Source organism: Perca flavescens, chromosome 2, assembly GCF_004354835.1.
Source record: "Perca flavescens isolate YP-PL-M2 chromosome 2, PFLA_1.0, whole genome shotgun sequence".
In the NCBI taxonomy this organism is placed as follows: domain Eukaryota; kingdom Metazoa; phylum Chordata; class Actinopteri; order Perciformes; family Percidae; genus Perca; species Perca flavescens.
In genome coordinates, this window is record NC_041332.1 from 42,061,046 (window position 1) to 42,079,542 (window position 18,497).

Here is an 18,497-nt window from a genome sequence, read left to right on the forward strand (position 1 = left end):
TGGCCGAGCACATGAAAACCGGCCAATTCTGGTCACTGGCCGGTCTATCGGTGCATCTCATTCTGAATTTATTTATTTCCGAGAAACTTACGGGCACATTTCTGGTAAATACAAGATTTAAAGTGGTGCTTTTGCATGACTCTGTGGAGAAACTCAGTTTTACAGACGCTCTCCTGTCGGTGTTTATTTATACAAGTACAGCCACGTTGAACTAATCAATACAGGACCACGATACAACACAGGCGTTACGAGAGCCTTCCAGGAGGGTCATAACATCCTGGAGGACATAGCCTGACCGCGCGCTCCAGGTTGTTGTCGGAGCTAGCCCGCCGAGCTAACTACCGGCAGGATGAGAAAATAATTCCAGAGGCGGAGCGGAGGACTGCATTTTTGTGCACAATGAATGGAGTACCGACCGTAGGATCGTTGCCCAGCACGGCTCACCTGATCTGGAGCCCTGTCGGTAATATACAGGTCATTTTATTTCCCACAAAAACAGCACACTGCCGTCTACATAGCCCCCGATGCTAACGTTAGCACAAGTTTGGCTCACTGCTAACCATAGTGAACAAACTGCAGCGCGATCACCTGGAGGGGATACATATTATAGCAGGGGACTTTAACTAGCATTTTCCAGCATGTAGATTGTGTTACTAGAGGGAAGAACACACAAGACCATGTAGCATACTCTAACATTAAGAAAGCACACAGAACTACGTCTCTCCCTCACCTGGGCCAGTCAGATCACATAAACTACTCCTGATCCCAGCATAAATCCCGGTCAGAAGGACTATCAGAACCTGACCTGATACTGCCTCATCTGTCTCATCTCCAGGACTGCTTCCACTAAGGACATGGTTGTGTGCAATATGTTACAGAACAGAGCCCTTTGTTATTATTATGATTTAATCTTGCTTGTATGCTGCACAATTTACATTACAGCAGAGGTGAACAAATGAATGTTTACTCAGAGTTCAATGTTCCTATACTACTTCAATTAGTATAGTATTAGTATTTTGTCTTTGAATTGTTTTTACTTGAATACTTAAATTTAAAGAATTATTTTAAAGAAAATAAATAAGAACTGTTTTCATTCAACATTGTGCCCATTATCATCATCAGTGATTAAGTAACTCAGACTTTTTAAAAACACATTTTTAAAGGATATCGTCTAATTATCGTTATTGTCAAAATCTGAAAAAATATTGAGATATTATTTTTTGTCCATATCGCCCACCCCTAGTCTGTTACATTCAAGCCGTTGCCAAATGAGTTGCTACAGAGCTAATTAAGACTATCAGCTCCACACAACTCTCTCTGGATTTCTCAGTATGGCTATGGTCAGAAGATTGTGGCATTTGGCGACTTTCCCGCGCAGAAACTCGAGTGAAGGTAATGACCTCTTCTGAAGAGTCCATCATGTTTTTTTAATCCTCCGTGTCCTCCTTGGCTAGTAGTAACATTGTGGAGGACGGTTGGGGGCGCATGCACGATCACAAAGGCTTGTATCATATGGACGTAGTTTTGTTGTCATTACTTAGAATTCCTCATGGGGGAAAGAGAAACAACGCACTATAGCTTTAAAGCGCACAGATCTGTCGATTAGTCGGGAAAAAAAATCAAATGAGGGTTAGTCGACTAAGAATTTCTTTAGTGGAGCACAGCCCTAGATTTGGTTGATTTTGTGCTTTAGTGGTGCATATTCACAGGGAGGGTTGGGGCTGCAGGGCATGTTGCCTGGTTGGTTATCCAGTCTCAGTTACAGCCAGGCTTGGGCCAAAGTCATTTAAATCCACTTACCGCTGTGTGTTTACCCTTTGCTTGTCTTTCATATCTCCTCCATGACTCAACAATAACAAGCACTGGTATAATCTTGGTAATCAGACTATTTTCTGTCCTTTTTGGAAGCTCCCACCCTATCAGCCTTTTAAATCTCAAAAACAAAAGTTATGTGGAGACATTTCCCACCTCCTCCCTGGGCTGGATCCACAGTCCTGGTACTCATTTAAAGGGGAGTAGCCCAGAGACAACAGCCCAGGCTTTTCTCAGTTGACCTTTTAGTGTGGAAAGTTGGTGCTGGGCGGTGCTGGTGCCTGTTTCTCACCATGATTTAGTCCAGTGGCACTGCTATTATAGACGAAGTTTGATTTGTTTGATGGTAGTTTTTGAGCGTTTTGCTACTGCAAGACTCCTGAAGCTGTGATTAGAGGTTAGGCTGGTGGTCAGGATGGTGTTTGACTGACAGACGGTTCATTAACATTTCATGGAAAAAAAAATTGAAGTAATCCTAACCTTCTGTCCTTGAGTGAAGAAAAGCCATGAGTTTGTAGATTCCTTCTCTAACCAGCACAACATGGGGCAGTCGGTTCAGCTGAACTTACAGAGAACCGCTGACCCAAATTCTGCTGCGCACACACACACACACACACACACACACACACACACACACACACACACACACACACACACACACGTGTGTAGCTGTTTTTAAGGAATAGCCTTGCTGCTTTAAGTAAGTAAAGTAAATAACCAAAGTGAGTGTATTCATATCAAATACACTCCTTTCATCCCTCCCTTTGTCCTGTGGACACACATACAGACGCATATGCACACACACACACACACACACACACACACACACACACACACGTGTGTAGCTGTTTTTAAGGAATAGCCTTGCTGCTTTAAGTAAGTAAAGTAAATAACCAAAGTGAGTGTATTCATATCAAATACACTCCTTTCATCCCTCCCTTTGTCCTGTGGACACACATACAGACGCATATGCACACACACACACACACACACACACACACACACACACACACACACACACACACACACACACACACACACACACACACACACACACACACACCATCATCTGGTTTGCCTCAGGGCAATAACATGACCCACGTGTGGGAGTTCTTTTCTGCAGCTGCCTGCAGCTCGCTCTTCTGACGGCAGCATGGAGCCCTGTTAGCCTAACAATCTTCACTGGATCTCAGAACAGACACATGAAGCACACATAGTTATCAGCAAAAGAAAAATACAGTTGTATCACTTTTTCAATTTGAGCATGATGCCTTCTCTCAGTAAATAAATAAAAGTCTAATTTGTGTGTGTTTTTAAGAAGCCCTTTTTATTAATTTTTGGCCATTTTAGGCCTTTATTTTTATAGGACAGCTGAAGGCATTAAAAAGGGAGAGAGAGGGGGAATGGCATGCAGTAAAGGACGGCAGGTCTGGGTCTAACCTGTAGCCACTATGTTGAGGAGCAAACCTCTACAGTATATACAGTATGGACTCCAGACAGGCTCATGAGGTCTGAAATAAAGCCAGGAGCTAGGCCGTGAAGAACCTTAAAGGTGATAACACCTACAGTACAGAGGCCATGGTTGGATGTGGTACCTTAAAGCCTGGCAGTTCAGCTTTTTCTGTTGAAGATGTAATATTAAATATTTCTTAGGTAATTTATGCATTATTGCCACAGCTTCCCATGAAAATAGACCATCGGTCTATGTAGCATGTGCAGCAAACATTGAACCACACAAATCTGCATGTGATGCCACCGATGCCACCATAATATGCTTGCCAACTGAGGACTGATTGCTGATTGGTTGAAAGTCTTATCATAGTGTGCCATCAACAGTCAAATAATGTTGTACGGACCAAAGTACGGAGTGTGGATTGGTAGCTGGAGGGATGCCAGTTCACCTCCTGGGCACTGCCAAGGTGCTCTTGAGCAAGGTACCATGCCTCATTTATGCATGAATAGTTCCTGAACGTGTGTGTGTATATTTCAGGTCTGTGTGTAATGATATCAAATAGTGTAAATTGTAATTCCCCAACTGGGGATCAATACAAAGTATAAATGAAATTAAATTAAAAGAGCCCTTACTTTTCAGGGTGCCTGGGTAGCTCACTTGGTAGAGCAGGCGCCCATATATAGAGGTTTACTCCTCAACGCAGCGGCCGCAGGTTCGACTCCGCCCTGCGGCCCTTTGCTGCATGTCATTCCCCCCTCTCTCTCCCCTTTCATGTCTCCAGCTGTCCTATATAAATAAAGGCCTGAAATGCCCCAAAAATAATCTTAAAAAAAAATAAGAGCCTTTACTTTTCTATTATGGTTGCTAATAGATTACATTAGTGCTAGAAACTAGTAAAATGTTTCTTGTGTGTGCAGTCCGCCCTTTAAATAAACATTAAAGGAATTGTTCACCATTTAAGGAGAAGTACTTAAGGAGGTTTTCTTGCCGAGATGGATGTCAATCTTCTCGTGTAACTCTCGGCAATTGAGCCAACAAGGAAATTTCCTAAAATGTTGAACTACTGCTTTAATTAGTGCCACTTTCTAAATACTGCAGGCACCCATTAGAAAGGGGTTGTAAAGCCTAATTACCTGTGAATTAGTAGTTAGTAAATCCTTTACTAAGGCTGGGTGAGTTGTAAGCCACTAAAAAGAAAAAGAAATATTGGAAATTGATCATAAATCAAAGCTAAATATAATGTTTTAATGATACCGAAGAAGTGCCAATAACAACTCCCATGTCTGTGTCCACTGCCATCAAACACTGAAGCTATTCATTAGCACTGCTAAAAGGACAGCACCGCCTCACAGCTAGCGTGACACCCACTGGGAGAAAACTAGGGTCCCACCATTAGAGAGGGCTTTAAAAACAACAATGTTACAAGGCTTAATGAAGTCCCGCTGTCGCTCTCTTTTATTATTATTATTGTTATTATTGTTATTATGCAAAACACAATGAGGTCTGTGTATGTATGTGGGGGCGGGGGTCTCCTACTGTGTCTCTTTTTGAGCTGGATAATTTATTAACACGTCTGCATGTCTTGACATTTAACTGTGGCTGTAAAATCTTTTATACTGTATGCTAGTTCATACCATTTGAATGTCTTCATAATGTTTGTCTGTGTTTTTAGCTTATGAACAGTCTCTGTGCTGCAGAGCCAGGGGGCCTGGTTGCGGCTGTAAGCAGTCCAAAAAAAGTGCTGCCGCGAGGGACTAAACACTGAGAGATTAATAACACGCTGTGACGCGCTGAAGATCCGGTTTCAGTGATTTTATTCCTTCAATAAAATACAACTAGTACTGCAGTTACCAAATGTAAAGTTACTTTGTGAATCATATAAGTGCGTTAGTGGGATAGTGCGGCCAACAGAAAGTGTTCGCTCCCAGGCTCGCCCCCCTCTCTGTCAAAACTCCCAAAAACCCAGGCGAACAGTTGAAGCAAACCAATATACAGTTATCACTTCCGCTCAAACCAATATGAACACCCCCACCTCCTACAATATCAGTGCATAATATAATAATAATATAAATGAGACCATAAACTAAAATACAGGAGAAACATGTGACTCCTACAGGCTTGTCTGTGGTTCTGTGAGGGAGGGGCGCATGCTCAGATTTGCCTTTGTTTACTTGCAGCTGAAGCACACACACACACACACACACATACACACACACTGGGGCCGCACAATTAATCGCAATTGTATCGAAATCGCAATATGGACTAGTGCTGCAGAGACGAAAGAAAGAAAACATCTTTGTTTGGTATAGATCCTCGCAAAAATCACACTATAATCATTTTCATTTCTTTCAATGTTTATTTTCAATGAAAATGACAATAATGATACAAAAACGATCATTCCCTCCAATATCGTGAATCATATCAGTCAAAATAATAATAATTAGATACTTTCCTCATATCGTGCAGCCCTAACACACACACACACACACACTTGACTTAATGACACTGACTAAGGAAAAAATTGTTACACTTTGATTTCAGTGTTTTGTGGTGGGTTTCAGGACATTCCCACAGTTGGTTTTGCCAAAGATTCTCTATAACATAAAATAGCACATGCCAAGGTCTTGTGGATGGATGAAAAGCTGTTTGTATAATTAAGTTTTATTTTCTTTTGCTAACATTAGATATTTACACGGCCAAAAGCCATATTTAGCATTCCGAAAATTGGTTTTGTTAGGGCGTTTGCAAGGACTGTGAACCCTTTGCCAGGAGCGGAAGGGTTGTCCTAATAGTTGTTGCCTGGCTGGAGAGAAAGGGGGGAGACAGTGACGCAAAAAAAGGAGGAGGAGGGTGGAGGGACAAATAGACACAGATAGAGGAATAGACCGAGAGATAAACCGAAGAGCCAAAGCCCTAAAACCTTCTTTTGTGGTGGGAAAGAAGGGCAGCTGTGCTGACAAACTGAGGACAAGATGGAAAATGAATTATGTACTGTATGTATGAGTACATGGGAACAAAATATAGCAAAAAGTGAGCGTGAAATGTGAGAAAAGGGAGGAAACCGGAGAGACAGGTAATGAGAGGACAGAGGTTCAGGCCAAAAATAAGCTGAGGATTGGACAGAGATAAAAAAAGGATTGAGGCAATTATCTGAAATGAAGGGGCAAGGGAAAAGGGGGGAGGGTGGGTTAAGACAGAGGAGGCAGGAAAACGAAAGGAGGAGAAGAAGAGGTGGTTGTGTAGAAAGAAAGAAGAGACGGAGGGAGAGGAGGAAGAGTCACAATGAAAGCATTCCAGCAGACCAGCACCTCCATATTACCGGCTGTGGCCAAAGCAGGAATTTCCTCTGGTCGCACCACAGCTGAAGTGTCTGGACTGAAACGTATTTTTTGACCCACAGAGCCCTGGCCCCTGCAGACGCTGTCCCAGACATTGGCACACACACACACACACACACACACCCAGACGTAAGAGTTACCCAGTCCTGTGGACAGGAAGACAACATGGCCTCCGGCTCCCCGCCCAGGAATCCTCCCAGCGGCCTCACAGACAGGAGCGGTAGCTTCTTTAAGGTAAGGACTGATAGATGGATGACTTAGCATGACTTTTCTAAACACCACTTAGAAATATATAAACCACGTCTCTTCCTGTGTACCAAATGTGTTTTTGTTGGGAAAGGCTGAAACAAAACTCACAAACGTTGGGTTGAATCACTGGCGTTACACTGCCACTAGTCCGGCATCGCCAGACCCGTCTCGCTGCGGGGCAAGGTCTGGCAACAGGAGCATACACTCGGTCAGGGGTTGTTTGCCCTTTTTATTTTTTTTTTTTTTTTTTTTTTGTTTATTTAAATAGGGACAGATACAAAAAACATAGATTATTACATAAATAACAATCCGATGCCTGTATCACAGTGTTTATAGCGATGGCTAATTGGCAACACCTGTCCCTTTTAAACCAATCACAATCGTCTTGGGCGATGCTAAGCTCTGGACGCAGTGGGCGGTGCTACAATATTAAATGAAGTTAACCATTGACACAATACAGTAACGTGAGCTATTTCAATTAGCTGGATACATGGTTAAACCTCATTTGCTCTTGCCAGTGTATCGCCATTGTATATTTTGTCAATAGGAAATTCATCCTCCCGATCGGTCCCAAAACGTCCCTGTTAGAGAGAAAAAGCCGTAAACGTATTCTTTGTAAATCTTTACGATCATTACCCGAAAGAACCAAGCAGGCCTGCCTTGTTGCACGATCCAGGTTTTCTTCAGAACTTGCCATTTTCAGCGTGTAGCGTTGCTCAGAGGTTCCGGTCAATGTTCCTCGATGCGACCGGAGTTTAACGTAAACACAAAGAAAGCGGAAGGTGATAATATGAATATTGACGAATGATAAACGGACCTAACGCCTTCATTTTCTTCACGTTTCAGTAGTTGCCTTTGCCCTTTTAACTCTGGGAGTATAGTTTTTATCAGTTGTTTGGTTAAACAAAAATGTTCCTGATTATACTGTACAGTGTGCTTAAATTACCAAAATGAAAATTTGAGGTCTGTGTCTCTCAGGAACTTTTTCTTACGCATTATAAAGAGAATTGATAGATAACTGCTCTCTGGACTATTTTATCCTGTTGGGGGTTTGTCCTTGCCTCAAATTCTCACATTATTAGTTCTGACTGAACACTTGTCTTTTATATTTTCAGGAAATGTTATATAGTATTGATTGATAAAAAAAACAACATAAAAGTGGAGTTGCGTTGCGACAGTTTTCCTTCTCTTTCTGCCATGTATTGAAGGAGTGCTGGACGCGAGGAAGGCCAGCTGCACTTGTTGGCAGCCTGACAAACCCACTCAGAGGAGTAATAAAACTCTCCTTTCTCGCTCTCTCTCTTTCTCTTTCTCTCTCTCTGGCTCAGTATCTCTCTGCCCCTTTTCATCTCTGTCTCTTTTGTTTCCTTTTCTTCCATGATCACTCACTAAACACATACTTACACATTGTCATCCCGCACAACATCCCCCGCTCACACGCCGAAATAATTAAAGCTATAGGGTGTAGTTTCTGTCTCCCCCATGAGGAATTCTAAGTAATGACAACAAAACTGTCGGCGCGTCCACATGATACAAGCCTTCCGTGATCGCGCACCGACCCCAACCCCTCCTCCACGCAGTTGCTAGTAGCCTAAAAGAACATGTAGGATTAAGAGAACGTGATGGACTCATCACATTATCTTCACTTGAGTTTCGCCGGACGCCACAATCTTCAGAACATAGCCATACTGAGAAATCCAGAGAGAGTTGTGTGGAGCTGATAGTCTTGATTAGCTCTGTAGCAACTCATTTGGCAATGCCTTGAATGTAACAGATGTTCATTAATGTAAAAAAGTTACGCACTAAAAGCTTTAACAATTAACCAGAACTTTTTTCATGCAGTCTGAGATGTTATATTCTTGATTCATTATGACACTCTGTTGCCTTAATTCTTGAAAAAGGTCTATTTCTAGGGAAGTAATGAGCTAAAGCTTTCTCTCTGGTGTGCTGCTTGAATCATGTCCTGGCAGGACTAAATAATGCATACACACCATAGTCTGAATCAGTGTGTGAGCCCTGTTCACTGTTGCCCTGAAGGGGAAGCTTACCGATAATAAGGTAGGGATAGACCGATTATCGGCCCTGGTCGATTATCTGCCTGTTTTTTGGCAATTTGCAGATTATCTGTAACGGCGTTGTATTTGCCTGATAACCGATGAAGTTAATGAATTAAAAACGTGCACTACTTGGGCTCGGCTACAGCTCTGTGTCTGTCCCTCTGCTTCAGTTTTCACTCACCACTGAGTCTGACTTAATGTCCCGCCCACAACACTCTGACTCTCTTTGACTGTGTGTTATGTTGAAAGTTTTTTAATTTATTAAATAATTGCTTAAAGCATTTAAACAAAGTTTTTTGTGTTGGACTTTTTAACATCATTCAAATCTTAATTTTTACTTACAGATTTTATTTTGACAGTAAATGCTAGAGCCTGACCGCTAAAGGATTTTTAAGGCCGATATCGATAAAAGTATTTGGTGATTTAAAAGTCTGATATATATATTATTTTATTTTATTTTTTTATCCAGAAATACGTAACAAAACATAAACAGATTTCCACAATAACAACAAAAAAATCAAAGAGTGCAGCCAACAGGGAGGTTGTAGAGCGCCCTCTGGTGGACAAGCTATGCAATGCCAACACTCATAACATGGTTGAAATGTGTTTAGTCCGTTTTTATTTTTTTAAATATTCATTTATCGGCCATTATAAATGCTGATACCGATAGTTTGGAAAATGCCTAATATCGGCCCGCCGATATATCAGTCTGGCTCTAGTAAATGCATATCAGTTCCAACCACGGTTATCGGTTCATTAACTACTTATAATTGGTATCGGCCTTGAAAAACCAGTATGAGTCGATCCCTATAATAAGGTAGACTGTTCACCTGGACTGACACTATTACATTTGACCTCTCAGCTGCTCAGCAGACTGCTGGCACTGAACAGATGGCTTTCAACTGCATGTACCAACAACCATTCTCTGCAGTTCATTGACAATTTTAACATTTTCTGGGACCGCAGACATCTTTTTAAAGCAGATGGCCTCTTCCTTAACAAGCCAGGAGTAAAGCTGTTCACCTCTAGCCTACTTCACTTTCTGCACCACCCATCTACTCCCTCGGTCAAGGGCACGAGACAAGATAAATCAACACAAACAAAACAAGAGGAAGACGCAACAAAGTGCGGCAGTAATCCACCACAGCCCCCACCTGAGCAAGGATTTGACCATGGGAGACCACAGAGCGGAGACAAGAAATCTCAACCCCCCCCTTTCACCTGTCCAACACTCCTCAAACCCCCTTACCAATCCCGACGAGGACCCATCGCCCTCCCCATTCCAAGGGACACCAAAGAGCGGAGATGAGAAATCCTAACCCCGCCTTCTCACCCGTCCAACACTCCTCAAACTCCTTTAACAACCATGACGCCTTTGAGGACGTCTTTGAGGATGAGTCGCTCTCCCCTCTTTCCCCCATCCCCATGTTGGAGTTCACTGACCAGATGAAGCAGCTGGTGAATGCTGGAACCAAGTATGCCCCCCTTCCTTCTCCCATCATTCGCCACCGGCCAAAAGTAAAATGCCAGGCACCTCTGCCCCCTCAAGGGCGGCAGCTAACTCCTTCTCCCCAAACTGATAAGGATGCTTGTGTGCAAAATGCAGTAAGCATTAACTGATATGGACCGGGTCCAGGCTGCATGACTCTTTCCAAGACAAGCCTGGGCCCTGCGTATTAGATTCTTCCACAATTTATGATGTGATAGGTAAGAGAAAAAGAATAACGAATAAGCACTTAACGGCAAACTTTGCAAACTTAGCATCCATTCATCGTCAGCCACAGTCTGTCACAAAAAATGAAAACACACTAACACTAGCCCTACTAAACGTTAGGTCTGTGGCAGGAAAATCATTTTTAATCAATGATTTTATTATTAAGCATAATCTTGATTTTATGTTTTTAACTGAAACCTGGTTGGACCATAATAACAGTGCTGCTGTTCTCATTGAGTCAGCCCCCCCTAACTTCAGTTGTATGAGTGAGAATAGAGTGAATAAGAAAGGAGGTGGAGTCGCCATTTTGTTTAATGACTCATTCCAATGTACGCAAATATCTTACGGAAGATTTTTTGAAGATGTGGCTCTTCAGCTAAGATCCTCCCCTCAAGCTCTACTTCTAAATATCTACATCTGTATTAACTTTGACCGTGTAATTATTGCTGGTGATTTTAACATTCATGTTGACAACCCCCAGGACCGAGGGACCAAAGAACTATGTTGTGTTTTTGAGAGCTATGGACTGACTCAGCATGTGACACAGCCCACGCACAATAAGGGGCACACTCTGGACTTGATTATCTCCAAGGGTCTGAACATTTCCAAGGTTGTGGTGACTGATGTTGCTCTCTCTGATCATTCCTGTGTTTTCTTTAACGGCACTATCTCTGTGCCCAAAAGTGTTCAAACAAAGTTAATCAGAAAACAGTATATCACTGAAAACACCAGTGAATCATTCATTCAGCTTTTCTCCTCTACACCCACTCTCACTGGGGCCTCAGTCACTGAGCTTGTAGATAATTTCAACTGTAAAATTACGAATGTTATTGATGCTATTGCTCCCACTAAGGTCAAAGCTGTCTCTGGTAAGGAAAGACCTCCATGGAGAAATTTTATAGTGGTGAGAACAGAAAAAAAGAGTCTCTGGTTGGCGAAAATCTAATCTCCAGGTCCATTATAACATCTATAAAGAGAGACTTTGCATTTATAATCTGGAACTAAGGAATGCAAGGCGGTCCTTTTTCTCTGACATCATCGCCAGAAACAATAATAATTCACATGCTTTGTTTGCTACTGTTGATAGATTAACCAACCCTCCAGTGCCAATAGCATCTGAACTGTTGTCTACCAAGCATGCAATGACTTTGCCTCCTTCTTCACAGACAAAATTCAGAAAATTAGACAAACAGTCAGTGCTTCCATATCAAGTACAGGATATGTGTTGTCACAGTGTGCACGCAAAACAAATTCCAATATGACACAATTTCATACGATCAACCATAACAACCTGGAAGACATTATACAACATCTGAAAACCTCCTCCTGTTGCCTTGATATTCTACCAACGGGTGTTTTCAAAAGTGTTTCGAATTGTTTGGCTTCTGATCTTCTACAGATTGTAAACACATCTCTGCTCTCAGGTATCTTCCCACAGGCCCTGAAAACTGCAGTCATCAAGCCACTCCTAAAAAGAACAATCTAGACACGACACTAATGAGCAACTATAGGCCGATATCAAACCTTCCATTTTTAAGTGAAATCATAGAAAAAGCGTTTTTCCAACAACTCAACCTTTTCTTATCACTAAACAACAGTTTTGATGCCTTCCAGTCAGGTTTTCGACCACACCACAGCACTGAGACGGCTCTTGTTAAAGTCTTTAATGACATCCACTTCAACACAGATAGTGGCAAAATTTCAGTCTTGTTATTACTTGATCTCATTGCTGCATTTGATAGGAGAATGAAGAAAAAACTGAGGTGGTGGTTTTTGGAGCAAAAGAGGAACGATTAAAGGTCAGCACTCAGCTTCAAACGACAATGTTAAAAACAGACAAAGCCAGAAATCTTGGTGTAGTCATGGACTCAGACTTGAATTTTAAAAGCCACATTAACATAATTACAAAATCAGCCTATTATCACCTTAAAAATATATCAAGGGTTAAAGGACTTATGTCTCAGCAGGATCTGGAAAAACTTGTCCATGCTTTTATCTTCAGTAGACTTGACTACTGTAACGGTGTCTTTACAGGTCTCCCTAAAAAATCAGGCAGCTGATTCAGAACGCTGCTGCTCGAGTCCTCACTAAAACCAAGAAAGTGGATCACATCACTCCAGTTCTGAAGTCTCTACACTGGCTTCCAATGCCTCAAAGAATTGATTTCAAAATACTTTTACTGGTTTATAAATCACTAAACGGTTTAGGAACAAAATACATTTCTGATCTGCTACTACATTATGACCCACCCAGACCTCTCAGGTGGTCCGGGACAGGTCTACTTGTTGTCCCCAGAGTCAGAACTAAACAGGGAGAAGCAGCGTTCAGTTTTTATGCTCCACATATCTGGAACAAACTCCCAGAAACCTGTAGGTCCGCTGCAACTCTGTTCTTTTAAATCCAGACTGAAGACATTTTTAATGTTGCCTTTCTTTAAATAACCTATTTTTAACTGCTCTTTCTTTACAATTCTTATACTGCACTGATTATTTTATTCTTGTCTTTTAATGATGTTAAATTGTTTTTAATTGTTTTCTAATTGTTTTTTAATATTTCATGTAAAGCACTTTGAATTGCCTTGTTGCTGAAATGTGCTATACAAATAAAGCTGCCTTGCCTTGCTCAAGATTCTATCTTTTATCATTTGCAAGTTCTTCATTCATGCCATTTAGAGGCTCCAGAAAAAGCAGAAACCATTCCAGCTCCTGCAGGGTTCAATAACAACACTTTTAGTCGAATAACACATCATGTTATTTCATCACTGCAATCGATCCTCATGGAAAGTACTTACACATTTTTTTTTCTGCTGCATGTTTTGTCTCACATCGCCAAAAAAAGGGTCTTATTGTTTTGAAAAATAATATCTGATGTTGAGCTGCACATGATTTGCAAGTTGCCATCACTATTACGCCATGAATAATTGGATTTACTGCATTTAAAGGTGACCTATTGTATAGCATTTTCAGGTTCATGCTTGTATTTTGTGTTTGTATTCGAACATGTTTACATGCTTTGATGTTCAGAAAACACTTGTACTGCCCATGGCTGCTGCACCTGTATTCACCCCATAGACTGTAAATATTCACTCTCTGTATGAGACGCTCCAGCCCCCTCCCGAAAAAACCAAGTCTGCTCTGATTGGTCAGATTCCATATCAGCGTTCCTGTTGTTGCTGCCTGTCTCCGTACAGTCGGTGGTTTACAGCAGCACTTTCTACCATGAAAAAAATCCAATAAAGGCTTATAAACCAAATATGACCTGACCGGACACGTTTCAGCAGCAGTGTGACCCGAAATTGGGGAGAAATTAACAACATAGGCAGCCAAGATTACAGGTTTCCCTGCCGTTAGCACGCAGCTACTATAAGTTTGCAGTGCACAGTAATAGAATATAGCAACACTTTTACTGTCAAAAATTGCAGATAAAGGCTTTTAAACCAAATACTACTACTACTACTACTACTACTACTACTATGACCAGAGATTGGGGAGAAATTAACAACACTGGGAGCCAAGATTACATATTTCACTGCAAAAACAAAACAAAAAACCTGTCCAGTCCTGCCTGGCTGGAGCAGATGAGGAATCCTAGCAGACCGGCTCGGTGTAACCTGGCACTGAGCCGAGAGTAGAAAAAACTGTTGTAACCAGAGCGTTCAGAACAGTTGAAATTCTGAACGTTTTAGCTCACAGAGATTTCTCTAAAATACATTTACCTCATTATTTGAAGCTCTGGCCACATTCAGCATCAAAATCTGACATAACATTATGGATGTGACAGAAAATACAGAAAAGCATAATAGTTCACCTTTAACTGCACACTGGGAAAAAAATACTATAACTCTGTCAATACAGTGCTCCTTACAAATCATTATTATTACTATTATTGTTAAATTAGCAGCCTAATCTTTTTCTGTCCATCTCTCCCTCATGACTAATGTGGATTACAAAGGCGCACAGAAGTCAATGTTATACTGTGGTACATATAGATTGCAGTACGTATGCAAAGCAGCTACAGCCTCGTTCATTGCCTGCCTCAGCAATGGACAAGAGATCTCATTTCAGAGTAAAATTCTTGCTCTTCTGTAAAAAGCAAGAGACCTAAAACCTTTGACGCACGCTATGCCTCGGTAGACGTTTACAGCTTTCACCTGGCTGCATCTTCTTAGTTCATTCAGGTTGTTTGACAAATTCAGTGTTCTGCTCAGATGAACAAATGAAACCCACTTTCAAAGCTAAAACACACCGACTTGGACCGATGTCAACAGTGAACTAAAAACAACCATTGAAAGTTGTCTCACTATTAATTTCCAGGTTTGTCGTTTTTTCCGTCCTCACTAACCCTGTGAAAGCGTTCAGTATGTGTCTGTGTGTAAAAAACCAAACACATAGTTTCCCATTGACTCCATCCATGGCTTTAACAGAAGTCCATGCAGATAATCACTTACAGCTTAAAGGAGCTGAATAAATAACCCCTCTGGTGTGTGTCTAGGCCTGCACAATTAATCACGATTTTATTGCAAAATGGACTAGTGCAATATCCAAATCACAGGGGGGGGGGCAATATTTGTTTAAGGCAAAATATGTGTCAAACCATTCTGAATTAAATATTGTGGTGCTGCAGAGACGTCCTCGCCTACAAATCCTATCTGACAGACTAAAGAAAACATCTTTGTTTGGTACAGATCCTCGCAAAAATCACTTTTTAAAATTTTTAAATTTTTCATTGCAAATGAGAATAATGATACAATAGTTATCATTCCCTCTAATATCCTCAATCATATCGCTATCACAATATCAGTCAAAAATAATCACAACTAGATATTTTCCTCATATTGTGCGGCTCCGTGTTATGCAGAGTGAGTGAAATTAATTGAATGGAAACTAACCAGATGGGTGAAGTAAGAGATCTTCATAAAAGTCAGTAAAGCCCAGTGTTTTGTTGTTGAGTGCTTCCCTGGATGTCCGTCATTTTTCCCTCTAAAAGTGATAAATAGTGTGAAAATAAGGCCTGCATGGGCGCCGCCATTGAAGCTCTGCAAGGCACTGTGGCCAGAGCCAGTCACTCAGCCACTCTGACCTTCATTTTATAGCTCAGGAATTTCCCATGTCTTCTCTTCTGGCTCCATTCCCCTATTTTCATTCATATAATCCATGGCCCATCTCTTAACAGAAGGTAATAACCAGTGGTGGAAGAAGTATTCAGACCCTTTACTTATGTAAAAGTACCAATACCACACTGTAAAAATACTCTGTTAGAGTAAAAGTCCCGCATTGAAAATGTTTCTTAAGTAAAAGTATGTAAGTGTCATCAGGAAAATGCATTTAAAGTATTACAAGTAAAAGTACTCAACGCAGAAAAATCACATTTTAGAAACTGGAAACGATCCAGTCAGTTGTGTCAATCAATTCAGTGTTTAATCTGCTAGTCATATCAGATAGACATGTAGGCCTATATATTTTTGAGTAGTGTATAATAAAACCATATTTTATAGGGCTGGACAATTAATCGAAAATTGATCGACATCAAAATTCTGAAGCTGTTACTGACGTATCTTTCTCATGACAATAATTTTGATAATTGATTTCTGTTGATAGGCCTACTTTCTCCTTAAAAACTTTCTACCGCGTGTCCGAAATGAACACTCGCCAGTCTGTTAACTTTCTAAAGCAGGCACAATCGCTTGTTTGCTAAGAGTCGGGTCGGTGATTGTGAATGACTGATTGTGTGAAGGTGTTCACGAGATAGATACCAACCTTTCGTGAACTTGTGAATTTCGCCAGCCGTCTTCTCTCCTTGATGGAGACAGACGCTGTGTGCAAAGTGGGATCGATGGTGTTTTAAGCCTCCACCATCGCCTTACAGGCACTAACCCTCACCGTAACCTTAAACATAACAATTGCAGCGGTGCCTGGAAGGTGATGTTTGTGGGCTAAAAACACCAAACACCGCATGGTGGGAGGAGCTGTGTGTGTGTGTGTATGTGAGCGAGACACAAGTGACAGAGCGACGGAGGAGAGCAGGGAAAGGAAATGCAGAAGAACGTATTTTAAATAGCGTTTAAAAAAAAATAAATAACGAAACGCAATGTGCGGCAGCCGGTGTTGATAGTGAGGCGGACCGCCACACAATAGTCTATGTGTGGGAAACACTGTAGCAAGTGACTGACCTATCTGGGCGCGTTTTGAGATGCCTGATGAAGTTCGACATTGTTGATCTGGCATCATTTATCTTGGTGCCACACACCTTGCATGTAGTTGTTAGCTTACTGCCACCGTTTACGAAGTTATTGTAAGCAAAACTTATGAAAAAAGGCACAACTCCGGGAGGACTTGTGTCGCCATCCTCAATGCATTTTTTGACACGTAGGCATAGCGCATGCGTTACGTTTAGGGTTGGGTATCGTTTTTTTTTTTTCGATTCCGGTGCTAAATCGATACTTTTAAAACGGTGCCGGTGCCTAAACGGTGCCTGAACCGGTACTTTTCAATAAAGTTAAAAAAAAAATAAGGGTAGTAAACAACAGTCAGTGACTTGTTTATTGCTAAGGCCATGGTCAAAATTAAAGATTTAATAATAATGTAATAACTATAACAATAACTTATCACCAGTAAATTGCTGTTGAACCCCAGATGGGAAAAGGGTATTTTACAATTACTGTGAATGCACCACGAGGCTACCTGTTTTAAGTGAATCTGTGTTGTTTAATTCCGACAATGGCAGCTGCAAGTGAACGCACCGTCTGTGTTGTTTAATTCCGACAACGGCAGCTGCGAGTGAACGCACCGTCTGTGTTGTTTAATTCCGACCATATAAACATACTGTATATCTATGAATTGCGACAACGGCAGCTGCTGCGCTGCAGAGCAGACTGTTACATCCCGCTGTTGAAGTCCTCCACAGTGAAATACAGTCACACTTTACACTGTTTAACGTTAGCTGTCAGCATTTTAACCGTGATTAATCCAGCTGCTAGCTAAAGGTAGGCTAACATTACATGCTGTCAGGTGTAGTGTAAAGTTGAGCACCAAAATGAGGCACCGAAACTTTTGTTCTTATTCGGTCTCGTTACTACCGTTTACGTCGGCACCGGTTCCCTATTGGCACCGAGTTTCGGTACCCAACCCTAGTTACGTTGCACATTATGGCAAAGGGCAGGGGTCACGCAGGTCATCATACCCCAACATTTATGCAGCAATAAAAGAAAACAGAAATACATGAATAAATGTAGATTTAAAAAGCAATAATTGCATGAACAGGTTGTTGACAAGTCTCGAAGCTCGAGTCCGAGTCAACTCTGAAGTCTTTTGGGTCGAGTCGCAAGTCAAATCTGAAGTCAGCTTTTTGTGCGACTTAAGTGCAACTCGAGTCTGAGTCTCATATATATCCCCATATTCTCCTACCATTCTAGGGCTGCAAGTAACAAGTATTTTCATTGTCGATTAATCAGTCTATTTTCTGGATTAATAGTTTAGTTGTTTGGTCTATAAAATGTCAGAAAATGGTGAAAAATGTGGACCAGTGTTTCCCAAAGCCCAAAATGACGTCCCCAAATTTTGTCCACCACTCAAAGATATTTAGTTTACTGTCACAGAGGAGTGAAGAAACTAGAGAAATATTCACATTTAAGAAGCTGGAATTAGAGAATTGTTACTTTTTTTAATAAGAAATGACTCAAATGGATTAGGCTAATCGATAATCAAAATAGTTGGTGATTAAATAGTTGGCAACTAATCTTTGCAGCTAGACTGGGTAAACCCAGCCCGATCTGCCGGCGATTTGATTTCTCCCTGCAGCTCAGGCTGGAAACCTGTACATTTATCTATCCTGCTTCCATTTTAAATTTGCGGGAACCAATCACAAACTGGCTTATC

The 18,497-nt window shown here is 41.3% G+C and overlaps 1 protein-coding gene across 1 annotated transcript in view; it reads left to right on the plus strand.

Annotated features, from left to right (window-relative positions):
* Positions 1–18,497, plus strand: part of LOC114547148 (ras and Rab interactor 2) — a 66,051-nt gene that overhangs the window by 12,813 nt on the left and 34,741 nt on the right. The window contains 1 exon segment of the mRNA XM_028566384.1: positions 6,666–6,837. Coding sequence (XP_028422185.1) covers positions 6,769–6,837 — 69 coding nt within the window. The 5' untranslated portion in view covers positions 6,666–6,768.